General features: G+C 39.9%; 1 protein-coding gene across 1 annotated transcript in view; it reads right to left on the bottom strand.

Moving 5' to 3' along the window:
• The window catches only part of TTC39A (tetratricopeptide repeat domain 39A), a gene marked incomplete at its 3' end in the record, with an annotated part of 33,569 nt that extends 8,220 nt beyond the window's left edge, over positions 1-25,349 (bottom strand). Inside the window, exons 1-13 of the mRNA XM_080622603.1 lie at positions 25,249-25,349; positions 19,217-19,348; positions 18,476-18,552; positions 17,061-17,128; positions 14,545-14,609; positions 12,025-12,124; positions 11,149-11,214; positions 5,662-5,770; positions 4,886-4,953; positions 4,696-4,755; positions 3,779-3,940; positions 1,899-1,990; positions 778-898 (exon numbers count right to left, since the gene is read on the bottom strand). Coding sequence (XP_080478729.1) covers positions 778-898; positions 1,899-1,990; positions 3,779-3,940; positions 4,696-4,755; positions 4,886-4,953; positions 5,662-5,770; positions 11,149-11,214; positions 12,025-12,124; positions 14,545-14,609; positions 17,061-17,128; positions 18,476-18,552; positions 19,217-19,348; positions 25,249-25,313 — 1,185 coding nt within the window. The 5' untranslated portion in view covers positions 25,314-25,349. The remainder of the gene's footprint in view (positions 1-777; positions 899-1,898; positions 1,991-3,778; positions 3,941-4,695; positions 4,756-4,885; positions 4,954-5,661; positions 5,771-11,148; positions 11,215-12,024; positions 12,125-14,544; positions 14,610-17,060; positions 17,129-18,475; positions 18,553-19,216; positions 19,349-25,248) is intronic.
• Between the last annotated feature and the right edge of the window lie 902 nt (positions 25,350-26,251).

The raw sequence follows: 26,251 nt of genomic DNA, 5'->3' as shown, positions 1-26,251 counted from the left end.
ATTTACTAATCACCCATCTGTTTCTCAAACACAACAGCTCAAAGCACTGCAATGTTAACACCACTGCACTTGGCAAACCCCCTTTTATGTTCTTTTACATGTTCTTTGCAGGCAGATTTTTAAAGTCATTATTAAGTGAAGCAATGGGTGCCTTAATGCAGCTGTTCACATCTGGTCACAGGTATGTGGCCAGCATTATAGACAAAAAACAGGGAAAGAAGAAAGGCAGAAAACCATTGCATACTGTTGAAGTGGCTAAAGGATCTGGTTGTTTCATCCTGGCACCCGTGAGCTGCTCTGCAAAGCACCAAACTGCAAACATTCAGGGGCACATTAAATAGATGCTTATATGCAGTGCCCAATTTGTGCATTGTTTCCTTGATTCCCCCCTCCTCCCCCTGTAACTTGTACCTTAAATTCTTCTTTTAGCAGCCTCAGTAAATGACACGTGACAGAAGAGACCCAGGGCAAAGTTCCTCAAAAGGGAATCAAAAGAAAGCTGCTAGGAGCATGCTAGTCTATGGCTGGAATAATGAGTTACACATGCAACACATTTACGTGTCACAAACAACTGGCTTAGTTCCCTGTGGCTGGTGCATGCCCCAGTTTTACAGCATTCCTTGCATTCATTTGGCTTTGCTTTGGGAACATTCCAGTCTCCTGCAGAGGTTTTACCTTAGAAACATGGAAAGATACTATTCTAATTATCTTGGGTTTATTTCCATAAATTAAAAAGATGTTAATAAGGCTGGGGTGGGGGATACAGTTCTAACTTACCAAAGGTGGAACAGGCAGAGGAATGGGGTTTGGAGAAAGATATCGTCGAGCTTTCCGAATTGCAAACTTTTCTGTAGGCAGAGATTTCCCTGCAATTTTCAGTTTCAAACTGGGAACAATCCTGAAAGTTCAAAGGAAAATGTAAGGAATTTTTCCTGAGAACCTTTGGGAAAAAAATATTCAAACTTAAATAAAAAAGTCCAATCAAAAGACATTAAAAAAGCTCCTGCAGACTGAAGTACTGCTACCTCTGGGGAAGCTGAGCAATACATATTCACAAAAGCTGTCTTTATGCAGGGCACAAATATCTCCAGGCTTCCACTTTAATCAAGCAGGAGGAAGAGGAACTCTTCCCCATCCAAAGAATAAATTAGATGGTCCACCTAACTAATAAAGGGCCCATCTCTCCCCACAGACTAAGGAAGAGACAAGCTTTTGTCAATGTTCTTCTCATACTCCCAAATATCACACCTATTCACTTTGTAATGGTTCCAGAATCCAATGAAATCTGCCTGTAACAAATATATATGGAAAACCTGAAAGAAATATCATTGCCAGCACAAAAAAAAGGTAATATTTATATTTTATAGAAAAATTACAAACCCCCAAATAATCAATTTTCTTTGCCCCAGCAAGATCTAGGCAATTTTGATCTTAAATTACAATCAGATTAACTCACTGTGTTAATAATGCTTATGTTCACTTGCACATTTAACTACTTCATATTCTTTTCAGACTCAAAACCCCAAGAATCAAGTTCTACTGCTGTCTCCATTAAGAAGGCACACAACTTGTAGCATAATCCATTGAAAGCTTTCATATCTTACATGTAATTTTGATTAAAGGAAACAACTGAGAAGGAATGTGAATATTACTTGCAACAGCAGCAGCCACTGTATGGCTGACAGACCTGATTTCTATCACTAAAGCATTTCCAGGAGAGGAGAAAGCTCAGGGTTCACTTCAGTCTCAGGGAATGTTTAATGTTGCAATTTCTTAACAATCCAATGCTATTTGGCAGATCTTCCAGACTACACAATGAATAATCTTGCCTCTCTTGCTCCAACGATGTGACATGAAGGGATAGGAAACTTTCGTAACTGGGAGTTAGCAAATTTTACCTAAATAATTCAACTTCGCTGTCTCCAAAAGGGCTGCAGTCATCTGGTCCAAACATACTGAGATAAGCAGCTTTCATGTAAATATAAGTAGCCTGCAAATGCAACCGAGAGTACACAGAAAAATGAATTTACAGCATCACCATTATTGATATAAAGCATAAAACAGCAACAAAGAGGAAGAAGTTGCTGCTTCTGCTCACAGATGGGATCTCACCAAATTTGAAGCAGGAGATAAGTATTTTAGGAAGTGGAGTACAGGGTTGTTGGTTTTTATCATGGACATCTCTGTTTACTTTGTATCAGCTTATAGTTTGTGTTCACATTCCAAGAACAAATATCATGCTTGTGAAAAGGTAAGAGGGGCCCATGAAAGCTGCTAAGACTCAAGGATCACCTCCTCCAAGCTCAGGAGTGATGCGTCCCAACAAAGAAGAGCTTAGGCAAAAATGTGAGGAGGCCTTTGTGGGTGAACAAGGAGCTCATGAACAAACTCCAGCACAAAAAGGAAGCCTAAAGAGGGTGGAAGCAAGGACCCGTAGCTTGGGATGAATACAAAGAAATTGTCCAAGCAGTCAGTGATCAGGTTAGGAAAGCCAAAGCCCTGACAGAATTCAATCTGGCCAGAGAAGTCAAGGGCAACATTCATAGAATGATTCTGTGAAGGGTTTCATAATTCCATTACTTATAAAAAGTACTGACTTCATAGGGATTCCTGAACAAGCATACATTCAGCAACAAATGAAACATTCAAGGAAAACAAAGCAGCAGAGAATGTTACAACTCTCACAACAGTAGAGAATAACAGTTGGTGAGTTCTTGATTACTGTTTAAGGAGTATACCGTAACCATAAAATTCAGGAGTTTTCTGGAATATTCTAAGATGTGATTATTTATTTACACTGGATCTAACAGTGCATATATAAGACCATCTTTCATTTAGCTCATGTAGTTACTAGTTTGCTACTATCACATTGCACTGTAGATTACATATGAACAGAAAGCATCTTCTCTAAAGCCCTTGCAACGCAATATAAAACTTCACACCCAGTTTAAAAGGACACATGCTAATATTAATCCCATAGGATGTTAATGCTTTTAAGCCAGGTGGTGCACCTCTGGCTGTAGTTTTGTGGGAGCTATTCAGAATAATGCACCCAGCTGAATGTGCTTTTGGAGTCCCCGGGGGCACAGGGAGTCCATACTGCAGTTTTCACCCAAGTGGGAGTACTGAGAGTTGCTCTCACCTGTCTACTTGGATCTTATGCTGGCTTTGTTTCCACTTGACCAATACATACAATGCATAGTAGAAAAGTAGAGATACCCTCCCTACACACATAGTCTGATCACGTTAAGAAGAAACAAACAGCCAATCAACCACCTACACCCCCAGCCAGACTTAATCCCTTCAGACAGATTTCCCTGGCGCTCAGGGGAAGACAAAAGGAGGATGGAAGGTTCTGGATGGAAGAGCTTCTCTCTTTCAGACACACAGGGCAAGGCGCCTCTTCTTATTACATTTATTATCTTGGAGGCACCATCTTGCTCACCATCAAAAGAGCTTATTTCCATAATGTAGTGAAAGAAAGGCAACTTGTGCCACTAATTGCAATGTGTTGATGACACAGTCAGTACACAGCAGAACATCTTTAACAAGCTGTTCTTCAAGTCACACCCAAAAGATTTCTGTTTGCCCACAATGTGGTCAGATTTGAATGGTTGCAATTCACATTGTTCAGTAAAGCCACAGCAGATCAGGTTTTGTTTTACAATCTTTACCTTCAAGGCTATAAAAGCTTCAAAGCTACAAAAAGTCAATTCAATCTGATTGAAAGTTAATAGATACCACAGGGCCTTCCATTCTCCTGTTTTGCGTAACTTACCTTTGACCAAGTGTTTTCTTTGCTCAGCAGGTCTGCATAGAAGAAAGCCATCTTCCACTGGCGCTTGTAGGTGAAGCACCACATGAGCTCCCAGTAACACATGTGATGAAACTGCTTCCAGTATTGCTGAGCCTCACAACATTCTTCATACCTGTTAACTGCCTGAACACAGAGATTTCCAAACACTGCCTTAATCATGTGTAAATGCACATACACCAAAGATGTAATAGACATTGGGGCACCATGATTTGCCAGCTTGGCTCTTGCAACTTCCAAATTAGTAAAAGTTCAGTATTCCCCAAAATCACATCTGTTGGGTTCACACAAGATGTTGTGCATCTACAGCCATTCTGGTGTTAGCAAGTCTATCCCTGGCACAAAGCTCCCCTTTCCTGGAAGTTGTATTAAGTTTAAAGCACAGGCAAAATGAATGCTCGTGTCCAGGGAAATTAGGAAACTAAAGCCAGAGGACAGATTCTAAGCTGACATTTATTGCTGCAGCTCCAAAGATTTCAAGGGAGCTACCACACTGCGTACCAGCTGATACTCTCAGAATTTTCTGGACATGCCTTCTTCATCTCCTTAATTCTTTCAAGTCTTGTATGACTCTCCAAATCAGACTGAAGACAAATGACTAGCACTGGATGTTATTAATGGCACAACTCGATTCAGAATAGGAAAGACAGTGAGAAAACTGTGCCATTAATGCTGGTGGACTAGATTATCACTTGAAACTGAGAAGGGTAGCAAAACCAGATGGTCAAACAAGGTAGTCAAAATAGCTGTAATTCATAGTCTATAAACTACCCATAGGCAAAAGCCACAGGAAGCATTGGCCAAAAAGGAAACATTGTTCCTGGAGGAGTTTTTCTAAAGCTTTTGAAACTTACTTTCCCAAGAGCAAAAGGATTACTTACCGCATCAATATTACCCTTTAGCGTTTCTATCCTGCCTGCAAAAAACAGGAATATGGCTCCCTGTAATAAATAATAATAAAAATACAAGTATTCTACAACAGTTTTCAATCTGACCACACAGTCTAGATCTTTGCTGTTTGGCAAAAAAACATTGAACAGTCACACCAAATTAAATAATGATTCATTTTACCTTTGGATAGCGTGCCAAGTAAGGCTTAAGTAGTCTTTCTGCCTCCTCTACGTTTCCTTTTCCTGTCCCTAGAATGCATAAAAATGCAAGTGATAGAAAATAATAAGGAAAACAACAACAAAACAAGAATGCAAGGTACTGATTAGCCATCCTCATCTAGCCAACATGTGAGTCCTTTCTCAATAAGTAAGGCATAAATACAGGTTGGTGTTGCACAGAAGCCAACAAACAGAAAGACCTGAACAACATTGTGCTTAATGACTTGAAAACTCACTTCTGTGTAGACAAACACATTTTGCAGAATGCTTTAGCAGGAGGTAACAGGGAGATACGTTTCAGTGGAAAGCTATCACCTCCCAGAAAAGTTAGGGACAACATAAACATGAAGAAAGTATTTGGGAAGTTATCACTTACAACCATTATTTTAACCTCCCCAGTAAAGCACCTGAGCACTGAAGACAGATTTAATCTTCTCAGCTTCTTTTGCTACCCGCATTGTCTCCCCTCTTATGTGTCAAACAAACCTCAATCTTGAAGATTAAGACACTCTCTTCAATTCGCTATTGTGAATTATAATATATATCATGAATTATAATATATACTGTGAGTTATATATTGTGAATATATAATAATCACTATTGTAAAATTACCCATAAATGAATTATATTTAATCTGGTCATGAACAATTCACCACCAAGAGGTGATGGAATCACTTTTTTCCCCTCTGCGTCCCACAAGAACTAACCAAAACCAAGAGTTATTATAAACAATCTTACCTAACACAAAGGTCATGAAAGTATGATAGCAAAGCAACAGCATGGTACACAGCACCGACCTAAAGCTGTACGAGGATGCTCCTTCTTGAAGCTGCAGCAGACCATGCTCCTGTGAAAACAGAGGTGAGTACGACAAAGTACTGGACAAGAACCAAAGCTGTGTTTTAGTAGCTTAACTTCTGCAATGTCAACTAGAAATTGCTCACTCACCAAAATCCCAAAATGCAGACATACATTGCTTACACAGTGATCTAAGTCAAAAATACACATATCTAACAGTATTCTACAAAGTTACTGCTTAGCCTGAAAAACATCTGATGACAGAGCAGCAACTTGGGATGTACTACATGGTTAATGCAAGAGAATGTGAGACAACTTAGCACCACCAGCATGTGCTGCTAAACAGCATTCCAGAAACAAAAAACCACGGAGTTTTGAAATGCAAGGCAAATAATGCATATCACCATTGTGCAGCCTATCCATGTTTGCTGTTATTCACTGCAGAAGCAAGTTACAGATATCAAGAAAAGAAATAAAATCTGCAACTAGCAGGACAAAAAGATGACAGAGCAAAAGGAGGCTTTTAGGTATGCCAAGATCAAAAAGAGCTTTGCAATTATTTTTGGCCCACTACTACAAGTGCAAAAATAAGATGAAAAGAATATTCTGTTCCCTTTGGGAAGAACTAAAGCAATCAAGTATACAGTGTATTTATATTCAGCAAGAGCATGATGGATAACCAGCTTTAAGGATCCAAGCTCCAGAGGCCACAGCATTCAGCAGCCCATTCTAGAACTGGTTCTATGATATCAACAGCAAGAATATATATAAAGAAGAAGTTCTTTACTGTAAGGGTAGTGAGGCACTGGAATGGGTTGCCCAAGGAAGTTGCGAATGCTCCATCCCTGGCAGTGTTCAAGGCCAGGTTGGATGAGGCCTTGGGTGGCATGGTTTAGTGTGGGGTGTCCCTGCCCATGGCAGGGGGTTGGAACTGGATGATCTTAAGGTCCTTTCCAACCCTAACTATTCTACAATTCTGTAATATAAATATGCAAATGGATTAAACATGAGATCTGCTTACTAGTAAATATGCACAGTGAGATATCCCCTGTGTGCTGGGGAAAAATCTGTTTCAAATTTACACTCTGACTGCAATGGAAAGTTACTGGAACACGATGTATGTGTCTATAAGGACATCCTTTCAAACCAGCTACACTATAAATAGGGACCCTGAGGGATGCCTATTGGAGCCACTGTGGGAGGTATCAGAACAGCACTCAGAGCATCATCTCAACACAGATTTTCATCTTTTGTTTGTCCTTGACAACAGAAGAATGTTGCATTACCTCACATTTATTCTAATTTTCATCATACGTACATACCATCACAGTAGTGTGGTTCAGTGTTTTCACACACATACAGTTGTTTGGTGGGGTTCTCTGTAAATCTCAGTTTATTACATTCATTACAGGGAAAGGTAATTAACAAACATATTTGCAGGTCAATTAGTGTAACATTTAGTCAAGGCAAAGTAATGATAATACCGACTTACACGTCACTTCAGAAGAAATTAAAAGCTAGCAAAATCACTACTGAAAATCGGAGACATAATGGAAATCAAGCACTCAGCAAAATAAAGCCAACTGCTGCTAAGATTGATTGATAGGGATAAGTAATAGAATAGGATGTATTCAGCTTCTTTAAACTGCCCAGATGAAACCCACAAATATGTGGATTTTAAAACCCAGCACTAGAGCTCTGCAAGGTAGAAGACAAAACTTTCTGTGGAATGACTTTTGGTAAAAAAAATCCCAAAGTAGATTTCCAAAGTACATTTTTCCGAAGTGAAAAACCTTCAGGCTGGATATTCCACTGAGCCTTTACTGACATCAGTACTACCCCTTACAGTGTTTATAGTCATTATCTTCCATATAATAGAAAACCACATAAAAAGAATGCTAATCACATCTGTGAATAGCACTAAGAATGATACAGAAACAATTTTTATTACTCATAGAGAATAACTTAATAATTTGTTGAGTTGATCTCATGTATTTCAGTCTCAAAAATGTATTTTAATACAGGCAAACACAAAGTTTTCACCTGTATGAACAAGGAACGCAACCCACACCCTGCTTGGGTGGGACTTCATCCTGGAAAGCAGTAACCGGATTAAGAACATTGCCCGTTCATCAGAAGAAGGATGCAAACCTGGCACACCTGACCTTAAATTCTTAAGATGAGTAGCTGCACAGGTATGGGAAACTCACCGAGCAAGTTAGTTCACTCTGTGGTATGCCCATAATCCTGTTTTGTCCAGCACAGGTATTAAAGAATGCTCACTTTTCACTCCGCCACTTGAATACCCAAAACTTTCTACATTAAAATAATATAATCAGTCTGTAAAAAGGAAATCTAGAAGGTGTTGCTATTAGTACTACACATCTGTGTGTAGAAAAGGCTGCAACAAAGCTGCTTTTCCTCAAAAAAAAAACCCCTTTGCAAACTTGTTCTGTTATGATGAGATCCCCAGAAAAGTGAGATGATGGTGTTGCTGGTTAAAATGTTTTAGATACCATGCTCAGCCAGCCAGCCTCCCTAGGCTCCCTCTGCGGCTGTGGACTCAGAGGTACTCCTCCAAGGAACAATTCAGTGTAGAAGCCTAAGGTCAGGCATGAATCACCTTTCCGAGCACCTACTCTTTCTCCATAGGGAGCCTAAGGAGATTAGCCAGCAAACCTAATCAGCTAAGAGAGGTGTCGTGAGTTGGGCAATACCCCCATGCAATACTCGCTGGGGATCAAATGAGGATCTCAGAAACAAATCACAGGCAGCTACTATTTGAGCCTAAGGAGGAATTCTGTATGCAAACTACACTCCCCGGTGCCAGTCACTAAGTGAGTATGTTATATTTGTTAGGACACACCTTCTAACCATAAATAACCCATAAATATCACCCACACCTATGCCACAGGTGATATGAGCAATCCCAGAACACCAGGAAGGAGCTTCCAAACAAAGTCTATTACAGGGCATACTGCTGCAATATAAAACAGATGTCAAGGCAGTAAGTTCTCGTAATTTCTCCAAAATATATAAATGACATTAACACATTTAGGTTTTGCTTTCACAGAAAATGTAAGTTACTCTGAAGCAAATTAAGGTATAATGCAAAGCAGGGAGCAATGACACTTTCTAAGAGATTAATGTGATGCAGTACGCTAACTCTCACCTTCCTTTGCAAGTTGCTCATAACATCCCACAATCTCTTCATTCCCAATTTGTCACTACTCTATGTTACATTGGTATCTTGCTGATTTGATCCTTGTCCCAAGACATCCAGCGCTCTGTCATTCAGGACTCCCCATATGAGCAGTGGGGATTCCCCAAAGTGAATGCAGGATGAACAAGGACAATGCTCAAACTCATTATATCAGACAACGTTGATACTGATTCATACTTATTTCAGCTGTCACTGACTAAAATCCATCTACTTTTCTGAAGTGAATGCTCTTTAATGATATTTTGAGATCCCTCCCTTTTAATTATGGATCCTGACAAGGAAAGCAAAGCAAGGTCATGTCCCATGACCAGATCATTTTACTGCAGGCTTCGCAAGGAAGATGGATACTACTAATTAAACTGGTAGACAGCACATTTGAATGTATCATTTTAGATTTAGTCTTCATTTAAAATGTGGAGAAGAGACCAAAATGCAATTCAAAAAGATGCTTAGTGGGGAACTGGAACTCACGTATTACAAATTGACATATCCAAAATATTCTTCAGCTCAGCTGCTTTAGGAAAAGTGTCCTCCCACATCAAACAGTACAATTTGAAAGACAGTGGTTCTACCTGAAAGCTTTCCTGCCCTGCAATCATGCTGTCATCGACCCCCTGACAAATTGCTCATGTCAAACTTCTTTACAGTTTAGCAGCACTGTATTTGTAACTGCCTATAAAATAAGAACAAGAGTAAATATTTAGCCTGAGACCTGCCAGAGGAGTCAGTAAGAACAGTTCAGTGCTTACATGGGAGCACAAGGACTCTTCTGATCTCACATCAGAAGTTAGCTATCATTAAACACAAAAAGTCCAGATGGAACACGTGCCCCACTTACCCCCCAGGCTCCCCAGCACAGTGTACCTGAGGGTGTGTAATACAAACCTCTGCCCACAAAAAGCTTCTTACAAAATTGGGCAAAACTGCATTGAACCTAAATGCCCAAACACAGGTCCTATGCTATTAAATACAAATAAGCCCATATTTTGACTAATGATACAGGGGAAAGAAGCTTAAACAGAGAGACAGGCACAACTGGCACCTGTTGGACTGGAAGGGAACAATCACGGCCTCAGGCTACTTTTATACTTTCTTGATCTTATCCCTACCTACTATTTTGAGACTCCAGATTGCTGTTAAGTTGATCATGTCCACAGTGCCTACAAATGGCTTTGGGAGTAATGAAGCTTTGGGCATGTCCTCATTTACTATCAGACATGACATGTCTGAGAGACAAGAAGAGTCCCTAGGGGCAAATCTGCTGACTCCAAGGTAGACTGGTATTGTGGAAGATATCACAACGCAATTTTAAATCCAGTTCTGATAAACACATGACCCACACCAAAAGCAAGCTGCCTTCCAGTGCTCTGCACCTCTCTCAGATAAACTGTAAACAGCTAAAGGCACTAACCATGGCTCTTTTGTCTCTTGCACAATCTGATGCTCACCATGAGCATTTAATGGAACAGATTTAAAGATCAACTACAGACACATTCTAAACTCCTTTCTTCTGGATGGGGTGCAGCACATGATCCACAAACTTTCCCTCTCCTCCTCTGCCACTGTTTCTTTCACCTTCCAGACTCCTGCCTGTACTGCAGGGGACAGCTTCTTGCAAGCTCTGGAAAATCACCACTGGAAATGATTGAAAATGCAATTGCAATTCTGCTTTTGGCTTTAGACCTGACTCACCAATGGTAAATGCAAAAAGACCTTTTTTAGGATGTTAAAGCAAACAACCATCAATGAACTTTGATCAACATGTTTAAAATACTCCTTTTTTTATGGTGTGCAGACAGCAGAGTTTTGCTTAGATTTATGATAACGTAGGTCATGCTTCAGTGAGTTATTAAAAAGACTGGAATAGGAGCTGACTCATCAACACAAATATCAGCCCACTCATACCCATGCAAGAAATCCCAGGGCCAAAAGAAAACATCACAAATTCAATTAGAGGGACAATTTTCATCTGCAGTAATAAGATGAGTGTTCAGCAAAGTATTCTCAGAACCCTGCTGGTACATGAACTGCTCTTACATTTCTAGGAGAGTATTTTGCTTTAGTTGGCTTGTTTTTGTAACTGACATATAGAATTATTTGATTTTTGCCTCTACTGAGCTAATATGAGGAAGAAGAGAGAAGCTCCTGTCTCAGTTTCTAATTTAAGAGTGAGAGGAATGTACCAGTACTCAGTTCACATTTACCTTGTTCCCAGAAAACCCAACAAACTCCAGCAATCTCAGTATCCGTGCGGGAAACATGGACAATGTCTATGGAAAGAAATGCAACAGTTATGCAGTAATGGACTTTTCTGCCTCTCAGCTACCAGCTGCCTCCTACAACTTCTCCAAACACTGAAATTACTATAAACATATTTATGTGCAACAATTTTCTGGCTAAATGTGCATACCTGCTATATTTTACATACAACTTCAACAAAAGTACCTGTTTAATATAGGGAACCTGTGTGTCCAATATTGCTTGCACAGAAATACGTTTACACAGCACTTAGTAACTCCAGCACTTCTTGGATGTTTCCAAAATACTGCCCTGCTAACAGCCAAGACCCTGGTTGCTTCCCAAGTGCCAGTTAAACAGTACATGGAAGTCAATAAGCACAGGCAACTGCTGCTTTTGAGCAAGGCTTCTGGCCCCCATCCCAGCTTGTTCCTTCTCATGAGACTATAATACCTTCCCCTCTAAGCACCTCCCAATCATTGGTCACTTAGCTAATGATCACCTTTACTGGAAGCTGAGCTCAGGCACTCAGCTATATTCTCAAAGAACATGCCCTTAAGCCCATATCAGATGAGATAATTTCTCAGTTGATAATCTCCCCATGAGGATGCACAAGTGGGTCTGCACACACAGAGCAGTGCTGCCCATGCTGCAGGTAGCAGTCTATTTCTAAAGTGTACCACTGTCTGACATTCTGAGACCAGAGATGAGGATCCTGTGTCAGAGCACATAATGAATATAACCATACAATTAGTAACACTGATGTTCGTGGAACTTCTTAGGTGTTAAGAATCATTTTCAGGAGGCCGCAGGACTTCAAGAGAAGAACTCTTGATACGTACCAGATTAAATGCTCCAACTCCAAGTTTTACACCTCCCTCAAAATGAAGATGGTTCTCTCCTTTGACATAATGTGGAGACTGTATGAGACTGTCCAGCTCCCTGCAAATGGACAGGAATCTGTTGTCAGTAAATAAAATGATGGATTATAATTCAGAAAGAAAGTAACCCAATCACCTTGAACTACACAGTAGTTCAAAAAAGGTCAGTCTGTCATCTCACCCAGGTGAACAAACATTTTGTTGGCTCTATCCACAAACCATTTCTGTCACATTACCACCTATTAAAAAATATGGAGTCCTGGAGAGTAATTTCTGTCAAACAGATACAGTCAATTCGCAACCACATTTCTGCCTGAAAACATGTCAAGAATGGCTGCTGGGAGCAACATAAACCTCTACTAACACGAAAAGAGATGATGGGGCAGTGCAGGAGGGTTAAATTTAAATTAGCAAATTTGATCTGAGTTTCAACTAATCCCTGAAGGTATTCCCTTCTCCCTCATGTTCATTGAAAAGAACATTTTATTATATATAGGAAAACATAACTGTAAAATATTTTTTAAAGGCCAGGTATATTGGAAATTACTTTCCACTTGTTTTTCTACCTTTCCTAGATCTCAACTTTGTAGTGTCCCTTTACTTCCCTGTGTAATCCAGCTGGATTTGAACCTGTTCCATCTCCAAGTTTTCTTTAGCTATGTGTTTTCCACACTATTGTTTTAGTTTATTTTGTTAATTACTAGGAGAAGGAAAAAACCCCTTTTTTAATGGCAGCCACATATTTGTGTTCAGGCTGTCATGTTTTTATCTACTGGTTGTTGCCAGCAGATAAAGTACTATTTGTTGTAACTGCAGTCTTTACAATGGACCTGCATTTAAAGTTGCCTTCAAATATGGACACTGCCATCTCTCTCCCTTTCAGTATACTTCTGGAGAACCCGGATTGGATGCCCTTTTGTATCTGCTAGATGTGACTTTTTGTGGCTGAGTCCAAATTTCAAGTCCTACAGTGCAACGAAATATGATGCATATTTAGCTTTCATTTCTTCAAATTATTCATATAAGTCTGTATTACTGTGAAAGTTTTCTTATGCTCTGTATTCACTGACAATAAGCAAATGTTTTAATCTGAATGACTGTTTTATCTCATTTCATCTTTTTTATAGTGTACAGTAACTTTTCCTCCCTGAAAAGGAGTTTTAGATTGATAAAAATTGTGTTCTTGCAACCTTTATTTCTCCCGTCTTTTCATGGTTCTTGTTGCAGATTATCAAACAGCAACTGCGGACAGCAGCAGAAGGAAAGATGGCTTCTCATATGAAAGCTATGTTGTAAACAACACTGATCAATCAAAGCAAATAAAGTCTCATTTCCATATTCCAGTGTTTTCACTGTAACCTGTTGCAGACACTCTCGCCAATACTGCAAACAATTCTTTCTTCCCACATCAAAGGTACAGTCCAACCATTGTAACTGCCAACCTCACATACAAACTTCTCCTTCGTTAACATACATGTTTTAGCACAAAGCAAGTTACTATTAGCATTCTTTTGAAGAAGACCACCTAAGAACTTATAACACTTTGTTTTTAAATATACCAGAGCTGGTCCTAATTTACTGAGGCACAACTGAGTGTGCTTCCCAGTTTAATGTAATTTTTAGGATTTACTATGGCGCTTCAAAACCTTTTGCACATGTTGAAAGTACCTCTCTCCAACTTCCTGGATGAAAAGAAATCTGCTTAAGTACGTGGTTTTGGCTTGTAGACACTAAGTAATAGGCATGATGTGAGCTCAGATAAGCAGCCCTGCTTATCATTTTCAATACCATGCACCTTCAGAGTAGAACAACTGTCATACCTAACCAGATTAAAAGTCCAGCTAAGCAAATAATTCACTCAATGGCATATGTTTGGAAAAACATCATCTAGGAATTGACTGCTCAGGGACTTCATGACCCAGAGAAACTGCATCTGTTTTACTGTGGTAACTAGCCCCCATAGACCTATTTCCTGTAAACTTGTTTAATCTTTGTTTGAAGCCCTTTATAATTCAGTTTATTGTCTCCTCATTTTGTTTTAGTTTCATGCACTTATTATGGAATTACTTGTGCTTCAGCTACTGCTTTTGAATGTTCTAAAAAGCTGTAGCTAGAACTATAAAGAAATGCCATTTCACATGCCCAATGACTGTGAGACCTCAAAATTGTGCTATGCTGACACACACCACTACATCATTTAGAACAGTCATTTTTTGACATAATTTCAAGTATACAGTACTTGAAGTAGGCAAAGCTTGAGAGTTAACAGGGTTAGGGTCCACTATCTTTACAATACAAATCAACCATAATATCAATGCCCTTTGTTATGCAAAGGAGGAATTTGGGCTGAGAAATTCTATGGACATGGGGCCCATTATAAAGGCTGCCCATTATAAAGTAATTATTTGTGAATTGGACAATTTTCCCAGCAACACTTTATAGTGAAAGAGTACACTTCATCGCATCATCACTAAGACTTACCTGTATGTTTGGTAACTGTTTCGGACTTTGATGCCTCCTTTAATGAAGCTAACCATATTCTCATCCTGTTAGAATGGGAACACATTAGCAACATGAATCTGTAAGCATTATAAAGGGCTTTTGGCTTCTTCATATGAGCAGCCTTAAACATAACTATCATGACACAGACCATGCTAGTCTCTGAGAAACAATACAGGGATCTAGGATTTCCTTTCTATGTTATTTATTCTGTTCAGACATACGCAATTCATTTTGATGCCTTCTGTGACTAATTTAGCCCCCTGTAACCTTTGGACCATCTGAGTCTGGATTAATGGACGCAGGGACTAAGCTAATGAATGGTACATAAGGTACCATGAATTTGTGGCTTTCAAAAAATAGCTGTCTCTCATTTGTCCTTCAGCACAGTTAAGATCTGAACATTTCCTGGCTCAACACCAGACACAAATAACAGCCTGTCCTCCAGAGTCTAAAGAATATGGTTTTACATCCTGAAAAGGAAGCAGAGTAAGTAGAGTTATGCTGGATATGCTCTATCTGGTCTGAATACTCAGATATCTATGAGATCCATACTAGCATAGTAATATGTTACATTACAAACTATAACAGAGAGCTTGCAGCAAAGTGTGTCTGGGGGACCATTAATTTACAGCTATACTCCAAACAGAGAACTGTTTAGTCTTGTAACTTTTGGTGGCAGTTTCTTACCTCACTCATCAAACATAACCTGTCATTCTGGTTTGTTTTGATATCTGCTATTACTTTGGGATAGGAAGACTACATGTGTTTTAGCAGATGGGTTTTGTGATGGTATTTTAAGAGGCTGTATGAAGCATTGAGGAGAAAATAGCATAGATTAGATGAACATTTGGCAGTTTTGCTGCTATAGTTAAAGAAATAGGGCCCAATTGTGCTCACTGACATGTAAATAAAAAGACAGAACCTGCCCCAAAGCGCTTTCCATCTGCCTGTAAGGAAGATAACTCGATCCAACCAAAGTCACAGCTCAGCTTCTTCCAGACTTTGCTTTTTATGAACTACCATAGGAAGCCTGATGGACTGAACTGAAGGGCAGGGGCTTACTCCTGCAGCCTGCAACAAGACCTGTGTCCTTTAAAGTCATCCTTAAGCAATGTTATTGTGATTGTCGAGGACAGAAACTACGCACCATAAATGAACACATAATTCCTGAGGATACATCCCCAGACACGTGAATCCCAATCACAAGCAAAAATCAGTTTTCAATTAGCAATTGCAGGGGTGGTGTGGAGTGCACTGCATACCTAACCATAATTAAAGATTCAGTTATATTTTCCTTTGAATGGAAAATTGAAAGAGGAAACAAGATGGCTTTCAAATGTTTAAATTCAGAATACTCATTATACTAACAACAGAGATAACTAACGAGAGAATAGTCCAGCCCTTCAAAAATCCTGAGATTAATTTTTCTGTGTTTTCAACTGGATTTGGTCATTTTTGTTAAGCATCAAACCTAACCCACTTCAACAGCTGTTGGAACCAAGTGCCTCTGTTTAATTTTTAAAACCTGTTCATGAAACATTAAACACAGAACAGAAGAGGAAGCGAACAGACAGGCATTCTTTGTGCAGAAGAGGACAAGAAATTATTTTCTTACTCTTAAATCTCTCATGTATCTATAAACATTTTTAAAAGCAGATACCTGAGAAAATAGTGCTTAAAACCAAGAGACACCGCATTAAAACACTCCTTTCTTACAGACACAACAGAGAAGTTCTGAAAAACCTTGCTTCCATAGCTGTCCCAAACTGTCCCCAGTGCTAAAGGCTACTCAAACCAAAGAAAGACGGAAATAGGGAGCAACACCGTGGCCATTTCAAAGTCCAGCATCTTACCATAAAGTCCCCATCATCAGCACCCTAAAAATCTTTAGGAGAAGCTACTCTGATTACTGGTTTTGCTACGAAGGAATAGTCTCTAGAGGAGGGGCATGACAGGTCACTGAAAAAGGTTACATGGTTCATAAGCAACCTCAGTCAGAGCACATCTGGCAGTTCTCAAACACTACAAAATTACCACCTGGATTCCATTCTCTATCAGCATCTTTGAGCCAACAAGCAGAAGCCCTTTGTGAATATGACTTTTATTGTCCCTTCTGCACAGATGAAGAGATCCCACTGTCATACAGCAAGTCCACTCACATCAAGAAGAAAAATCAGTTACTTCAACTACGATTAACACTTTCGGTTGCAAACTTGAGCCCAAGTACTGCTAATGCTGAACCAGAAAACAAGCCAAGCTTCATTTGTTTAGACAGATAAAATTCAAAGAAAAGGTAGAGCTCCCCTTCTTTCAAAGACAGGCGGCACTGTTTAGCAAAAGCATTCTACCATCTCATCACCAGATAAATTCCAGATTTAATCCTGTTAAAAGAGTCTTACACCATTACATCAAACTATGGTCTTCTACCATTTCCTTCATTTCAAGAAACCTGTATGGTGTTTTTTCCCCCCAAAGAGCCATGCAGGAATCCATACCTGGAGGAATGTGAGTGCTGCTCTCTGAAGTAAACATTCAGCATAGCAAATTTCTGCATGGATTTCCTCTAGTGTCACACGGAGGGGGAAAGAAAACAAATCAATCACATAAGAAGTCATGAAAAACCACTTAGCCCATTAATATAGGAAGAACATCACAAAGCTCAAACTGAGAAAAATCCCTTCCAAATTTGCTGCAGTGTTTCAGCCCTAGACTACCGGAACAGTATTTTCCAAACAGAAGCAACACACAATTAGCCCACCTCAACACGCTTGTGAGGGGGGCTGATGCCAACCTTATGAAATTTAACCATGCCAACTGCAAGCTCCTACACCTGGGTCGGAGCAATCCCAGGCACAGCTACAGGTTGGGCAGAGAAGAGATTCAGAGCAGCCCTGCAGAGAAGGACTTGGGGGTGTTGGTGGATGAGAAAATGAACAGGAGCCGGCTTCAGTGTGCGCTCACAGCCCAGAAAGCAACTGTATCCTGGGCTGCATCAAGAGGAGCGTGACCAGCAGGTCGAAGGAGGTGATCCTGCCCCTCTACTCTGCTCTCGTGAGACCTCACTTGGAGCATTGTGTGCAGTTCTGGTGTCCTCAACATAAAAAGAACATGGAACTGTTGGAACAAGTCCAGAGGAGGCCACGAGGATGATCAGGGGACTGGAGCACCTCCCGTATGAAGACAGGCTGAGAAAGTTGGGGCTGTTCAGCCTGGAGAAGAGAAGGCTGCATGGAGACCTCATAGCAGCCTTCCAGTATCTGAAGGGGGCCTACAAGGATGCTGGGAAGGGACTATTCATTAGGGCCTGTAGTGACAGGACAAGGGATAACGGGTTCAAACTTAAACAGGGGAAGTTTAGATTGGATATAAGGAAGAAATTCTTTACTGTGAGGGTGGTGAGGCACTGGAATGGGTTGCCCAGGGAGGTTGTGAATGCTCCGTCCCTGGCAGTGTTCAAGGCCAGGTTGGATGAGGCCTTGGGTGGCATGGTTTAGTGTGGGGTGTCCCTGCCCATGGCAGGGGGGTTGGAACTGGATGATCTTGAGGTCCTTTCCAACCCTAACTATTCTGTGATTCTATGAATTACAGAACCTTTCAAGGAATTCCTCTGGCGTTTTCCAGGAATTCCTGGATCTAGAACCTTTGTAGGCATGTCATTAGTTCTTCCTAGGTTCTTTACCCAGCAATTTTTGGAAATGCCAAGGCAGCAATCAACAAAATCAGTTAGTAATTTTGGATATGGCGACACAGCAACTGCCAAATAGCCATTTGTCAGTGAGCTCACAATCTGAAAATCACATTGGGTGAACAATATTACACAATTCAAATTAAAGAAAGGAGAAAAAGAGAAGAGGTGGAGGGGGGAAAGGAGTAAAAAGTAAAAAGAGTAACACATTAGAGATAATGTTACCTTCAGTGAAGTGTTCAAGGCTTTGTCTATGCACAAGGTTGTTGATAGAATCAGCTACTGTAGATTTCTTCCTAAATCTGCAGAAAAGTCTATTTGGTCATTGTGAACGCAAAGCATCAACAACAGAATACTGTATCTTTCAGCTGGCCACCCACAGAGTCACTAACATACCTCTAGTGCTCACCAACCCTCTGCCATCTTACCATATACACAAACTTCATCACATACCACACAGAGCATAGCCAACATGGTCCTGGGATCTGTCTTTCACCCTTCATATGTGGAAATCTGTCTCAATGAAGGAAGGGGACAATGGGGCTTTTGGATTTCTTTTGTATGTGTGCATGTGTGTACAGAAGTGAGAGCACAGCTGACTCACAGACAGGTAGCTACAGTACCACTATTGCCAAATGGGAAGACTTTGCAGTGCCTGTAAATGGTGAATAACTTCCAGACACTGGAGAATCAGGGCTCCTGATAGAACAAAAACCTAATTGACAAGAAATATTGCAGTAAACTGAAGTTTGCAAGACCATACAGCTGAAAAGCCAAAGTTATGTGGTGTGGCCTCATAACTGACCCTCCTTTGAACAGGCAGCTAGACTAGAGGAACTCCTGATGTCCCTTCCAATTTCAGTTTTCCTACGATTTCTATAGGTCATATGTCCTTTTTTCACCTGTATCTCTTCCAAAACTTTCCCATGAAGGGCACATTTATTGACTGAATTGCTCCATACTTACTTTTGGCAAGTAGCTTGAGCTTCCTTCATTGTGTTTCCTGCATTCAGTATGTCCTGAGGATCAAATGTCATCATTGCTTGCATTTCCAATATGGTGGCATAAGTCAGTGCATGATACATACTCTCTTTAGTTCTGAAAGAAAACACAAGATGCAAAGCACAGCTGATTTGATTATATTATTACTTTTTAAAAAGAAACAAAAATCCAATTCCAGAAATGTATCAGCCTCATGGGAACAAGGTTTAAATAAACTAGAAATCAAACACAAACGACATGCAAAATAATCAAGATCAAGATTTGTACAGGAAATCATGTCTACAGCTCCAGTTTCAATAACTGTGCTAAAATATTCCAGTTCTGAGCAGAGAATAGGTATTCAATATACAAAAGCAGAGGAATTAACCACATGGCTAAGCCATTCAGGGACAACAGAATTATGTGGGGTTTGGTTTTTTAATGGAGTATCTAATCAATACGAGAACATGTGACAGAAATCCAGATATTCTTCTTCTAATTTGGGATGTTTACCCAGGACAGACTGAAGGAGATAAGTAACACAATACTATAACCATGGCCATAATAGAATCTTCTTCAAACAGCTCTTCCCACCAGAAGCATTCCAATCCGTGTCAAACGTTACAGCTTTTTCCTCTGCTCCCCTTCCGCCAACCTTCCACCCCAATCCATCCAACTGAAATATTATCCTGTGGGATTTCAGATGGTGCCTCTTCTGCAGAAAGCCAAAAACTCTGGCATTAGTGCAAGAAAAACAACTAACTCCTACAGGCAGGAAGATGCTGTCTTCCTTCCTCTGGCAGGAAGAAGGGTTTATATATTGCACACATTTACAGCATTCAGACAGTACCTATGTTTAGTATAATCCTCTGCCAATGAATCAAAATACCTGCAGGTGTAGAGGTCCAATAAAGACAACTTGGGGAATATGTTGAAGGGCAAGTTCAGCTGAATTCCTGCCTCAGAAACTCTCTGTAGAGCTTGCTAATCCACTCCTGACAAATAACATGACTTAGACAAATACTGCTGAGGAACAACAATTGCCATTTCGATCATTTTTGAATGGATCAGGTAGATCCCCATTTATATAGCAGGAAATATTCAAAAATACTTGCAGTCACACAGGGATATCCTTTCAACAGCATCTCGTCCCTCAGCACACCTATTCTCAATAGGTATACTTCAGGTGTTTGTTTCTAATACTGAGCCACTTCATGATCTTTTTCTTTCAAGAATCCAGTGGAGTCAGAACAGCTCTGTCCTGGCCTTCTAGATCATGATGCTTTCAGCAGAATGATAATGTAAAGCAGAAAAAAAATATGAACATACTATACAATGCCAGCCTGATGAAGTGCTCCTGTTCATTTGATTACTCATCAGCCTCAGAGGCTGCAGAGAAACACACTTCATCTCGTATTTATTAAAATAAAACCCTTCCCAAGGTTCAAATTCAAAGCACAGGGAAGGCAGTAGAGTAGTTCTCTTCCAAAATGGTAGAAATTTGCTTTCAAAATCAAAGCAGATAAATATTAAATTCACTGCACTAAAAGGAAAATTGATACTTTTCACATATACGTGGTGAAGAAGGATTTCCCTCTCCGATACTTTGCTTCTGATACCAAATCACCCCTGCTCTAATCAATGGTTTCATCTGTTTTGTCTCTACTATTTAAAGGAGATAATAATAACGTTTATCCTTAGTCAAGTGGTATTTATCAACACTCAAATTTACTCTTATTTTTTTCAGGGGCCCGGATGCGAGTAGTAATACAATCAAATACAAAAGAGTTATCTATGCTATTTATACTAACCATACAATTAAAGTTGCCAGTTCCATCCTGGCATACTGCCTCGAGTATTAAGGCCTGCATTTTATACAGGTGGATACAGAATGAAACTTGATAGCTTTTTTATTTCTTCTTTGATTCCTCAGCAGCACTTTTCCCAGGACATTGCTGGAGTTAACAAGTCTTTATGACATAAATAAAATATTGTGATTAATGACTTATCCCAGTAGTTGGTATCACATGGCTGAGTAAGAGGATTACAACTAATATCTTTAGGCACTTAGGGAGTTATGCCACATGCCTGTTCTCCAACTATGTGCAATCATTATCTTGTAGTACTATCCCTTCTTGAGAGCTGTTGGAGAACACTTTTATTCCTGCTTGAAAACAAGGACCTAAGTGAGGACAGTGATAGCAACCCCCTCCGGCTGAAGTACGGAAACCAAAAAGCTTGGCTTGGGTTGACCTCAGGATTAACCCAGGAGCTGGTATTTTTTGTGAAAACACAGTGCCCAAAACGTTTTGTGGATGCTTTCACAGTAATCCAGCAGGCAGGACAGGTTACGGAAACCCCACGTTCAAATCCATGCCCTGATTTAGTATCAAGATGCCTCAAACAAGTAAATCCAACAGTACAGTGTGAGAAAGGCCCTCCACAGACCAGCCAAATCTGTTCAGTGTACCCATGAGTAAGAACCCAAGGCCCAAACTGAAACTGCACCAAGAGAATGTGGTCATACAAGGCCCGAAGGCTTTCCTCATCTTTGATCAGAAATTCCACCCAACGCTCAAACAATACGCTAGACCGACTGCATGGGCTTCCACAGAAAGAAAAACAAGAGAACCCCTGAGCCTTTTTGATCTAAGCCATTCTCCAAGATTTGGAATCTAGTAAGTTCTTCCATCTAGGCGGTGAAACCAACAAGGTCAGGTTCTGGCAGCAATGTATTTATTTACAGTGGCTATAAAAGTTGTCTTCTTGTAGACTCCAGGCATAAAAAGAGGAAAAAAAAGCCCTAGATATAATGGCCTTCTTCATGTTCTTGACAGTCTTTACAATAAATAGCTAACTCAACCTTTCTGCAGAGCTCTGCACCATCTTTATCCAAACACTGTCTAGAGCCTCACTCTGCCTCCATGTAATTGCCCTTACTCTTCCACTACTCTCAGTGTGACAGTCACACTATCTTTGCCAGATCAGTTCTCAGAGAAAGCTCCTCCACCCTCATGTTTGCTTTTGTTCTACAAGGGCAAAAACATTTCACCACACCATGGAAACAGTCATTACAATTCCTTAGTAACCTCTTTAAACTTTTTACAGATCAGAATATACAAGATAACATTTAATATTGTAAATCTGGCTTATATTAAAAATTCCAGTGATAGTAAATAGGTACCACAGAACTACACTATTCCAGAAAGGGTTTCACAAGTAACTAGCAGCGTAATAACATCATTTCTTCAGACGCACCCGAGATACTCCCACATCAAAGCACTGAATTTACCTTTCAAACACAGTCATTCTAGAATTAACACACCACCAGACAAAACCAAATGCTTTTTGAAGACTATTTTCAGAATAAAGTCAACTGCCTGGAATGAATTGTTCTCATACTGTTCTTACCGTATTGCAAGCAGCAATACAGATGCGTCACAGCTTCCTCAATGATCACTCTGTGTAATGAATTTATCTTTACTATATATACCATTCTCCCAAGTGATTTGACATCAGTGAACTATGATGCTGATATCAAATCACTTGGCATGTCAAAGCACGACAAAATCAGGTGATTATGTCCTGCCTGCCTTCAGGATAAACATTAAAATATTAAACATTTATGCTGGGGAAGTGAAAGGGACATCTCACCAGGACCAACTCTTTGATTTATGATTATCTGTTTGCAATTACATGAGGGCTAAAACCTAGTCAGCTTTTAATCAATTTACTGTAAGTATCTCAGGGTTGAGAAGGATGATGATATTTTTTCCCCACTCCAATGACTAGACAGTTTCAGCGCTACTCATTGTCAGAGTCAACAGATTACATATTGAAAATCACTGCTGTGTTTGGTGACTGAATTTAACTCTTAAGAGTTCTTCAACTTAATATGACTGCTCTATATGAAAGGTGAATTTAATTAAACTTGCTGCAGAAACCACAAGATAATTTAATCATATTGTACAATGATTGTTAATGATGATAAAGAAACCCTACTCTGAAAACAAAAAGGTAGCGGAGGAAACAAGAAAAGTTATGCAACATGAAGCAAAAAGACCAGATGAATTCTTTATGAAATTAGATCTCTTCTTTATGATGGATTTGTTTCTCTAACAGGAAAAAAAGAGCTTTACCTCAACACTAGTCTAGACATCATTCTCAGATATTTATTTCTAAGCTGCTAGAAAAGATCTTCCAATTTTAATTCTCATACATTGCCAAATCTGCTCTCAGTTACACATGGTACAAATCAGTTGCAAATACACTTATTGTGGAAGCCAAATGTGAGTAATTTAGTGAATCTGCAATAATGTAATACAGAGCAGAGTATGTCCTACAACGTAAGTGGCAAAGCTGCAAAATCTGTGATATGAAATTCTTTACAAGCCTGTAAAAACTGAAAAGTATTTCTTTAAACAAAGATAGTATGTTTATGGACTGTGAAAACCAATTTCATATCTCAGCATGCTAAGAGGCAACAGTGAGGAACTGATGACTCCTAAAGAAAACCCTCAGTATTACCACATGTGCCCACTCTACAGCTCTTGTCATTCCCTAATGAGATGGAGTATGACCATGATGGATATCATCTGTGGGGAAATTTAGCATCCTGTTTCTGCCTAACACTCGCAAAGATCTCGAGTCTATTTTCCTCACTGCCAAAGGCAACAGGAAAAACATGAAAAATCAGTTTCAAAATGGTTTTGCACTGTGGAATACGGTCAGGTACAAAACTAGAGGATCAGCTCATGAAATATATTCCACAGAGCCCAACAAAAGCTGAATAAAAACCATATGCAACAGAAGAAAAATGGATTTACAGAAAAAAAACCCCACAGCCTTGCTAGCTTTTGCAGTGTTTCGAAAACCCCCTTCAATAAAATATCTCCCTATTTTATGCTAAGCACCGAGTAAGCATTTCCAGATGGGCACAGGGGCTTTACTGTCAGAATTTAATGAACACACAGTTATTCTTCTTACCATTTTTGTTATAGCTTCTGATGATATATAAACACAAAACAACACTGCTGTGAATAAAACCATACATCTGAGCCTACAATTTGTCATGAATGTCTTTCACAGAGTGTACTTGCACGGTTAAGCAGCAGATGCTGGCATCAAAGACTGAGGCTGATACCGCAACAAAGAAGGTATGTAGAGTTTACTACAGTTACTGCAGATGCACATCAAACACACACTACTGCATTACCTATGAATTTTACTTATTTCACATTCCAGTGGCCTGAAAAAAGGGCCTGATGTAAATTTGCTGATGGCTCAAAAGTAAACGGAGAAAATTGAGGGGAAAGAATGTGATTTAACCACAGACTTTACCAAGCCAAGAGCACAGGTAACTTCAGGACAGGGAATGAAAACTCACAGACATTGTAAAGATGCAACAACTTTTTAGAAGCTATTTCATTACCTCGCTCACTGCTTGCAGCTGGGCCACTCATTACATGTTGGGCTGCAGTGTAATTAGGAGACAGTGCATGACCACAATACTGAATTGCAAATAAGCTGTGAGAAAGTTTCTGCAAGTGGTTATTAAAAAGACAATAAACCAAGAATTCATACCTAAAGTAATGTGTCTGAAACCTGGCAATTCCTGGACAATTGCTCATTTAGACACAAAACTGTAGGTTCTCGAATTCTTCACAATATGCAGAAAAATACGGGCAAAGGAAGGGGGAAAGAAAAATAAAGTGTTAAAACATAGTTTCTATTCTTCCAGGAGCAAGAACCCCACATACTGTGTTACAGCTGAGGAGCTACTTCTTTGGACAACAATTCTGTGCTTTCTCTGGTTAACTTTGATCAATCTCTTTACTTACCCAACTGTAAAGCACCTTCGTCTTCCCCAAAACTTAACATATTAACTTGCTTCTAGAACAAAACCATGCAGTCTTATCAACTATTAACAGAGAACTAGCTGTTTAGTCGATTCTCCTCAGAGATGGTGAAGCAAATTAAACTGAATGGAGGAAAACTAGTAAAAGCAATCAACTTACTTTGCTTGTAAAGAAGCCAAAGCATCCGAGAACTTGTTGTTAAGAAACAAATCCAGAGCTGCCATACACTCACGCAATGCCACATTGAGGTCTGATGCAGGTGACCTGCCAGAAGAAGACAGAACAAACTCAGCACACCTACTGCTGCATTGCTGCTACGTTTGAACCTCCTTTCTTCAGTTCTAGCCTTATTGTCATGCATAACCTGCTATTCCATTTCCAATAATTGCAAAAGATGAAAGCAACTTCCATTATGTTGGTAGGTGGTTTTCTTTAACTATGCTCTTACCCTGAGACACGTGGAAAGCTCTTCAAGTTTTGTATTTCCTGAAAACAAAATAAACTGCATGTAATGTAAATAAGAACCTGGACATGCAGAAGTTACTATGTGGGAGCACGGCAATCTGATGAGCTCAGGTATCAGGAACACAGAAGCACTGGGTGACAATGCACATCTGAGTGTATGTAGAGCTGACAAGAGATTACAGGCTAGTGACATGATCACGCTGCCACTTTAAGGATGAGACATTGCCAAACTGCACCAGATTATTCTGTTGACTGCTGCTGGTACACCTACGTTAGTTCAGCTCGTGTTCAGTGTGGTTCCTGACCGGTAGACTACTGAACACATACAGGTGGGCTGAAATCCACATTGTGATTGTGCCTGCTCCTGGGAACATCATCCGTAAGAAATGCTACTGCACTCATAAAAACCCCTGCTGCTGCTGCTGCATCTCAAAGTCAGAAGATTCTCAGCAGCTTACTCTGGCTGTACTTTTCTCCCTTACAATATTCAGATGTCAGCCTGACCCGTCACAAGGGCTCTCAGCTGGTCTTCGGGTTACTGGCAGCAAGATAATACAGACCAGCTGAATAACTTTGGCCCAAGTTCATCGCCATCAGAACTGCTGGACAAAAAAAATTCACAGATGAAATAACAAGGCCTTGCACTAACAAAGTTAAGGTCACCTGGCCAATGTTAGGACACAGAAACATCAGCATC

This window comes from Psittacula echo, assembly GCF_963264785.1.
Source record: "Psittacula echo genome assembly, chromosome: 7".
Taxonomy (NCBI): domain Eukaryota; kingdom Metazoa; phylum Chordata; class Aves; order Psittaciformes; family Psittacidae; genus Psittacula; species Psittacula echo.
This window is presented reverse-complemented; position numbering and strand designations above follow the sequence as displayed.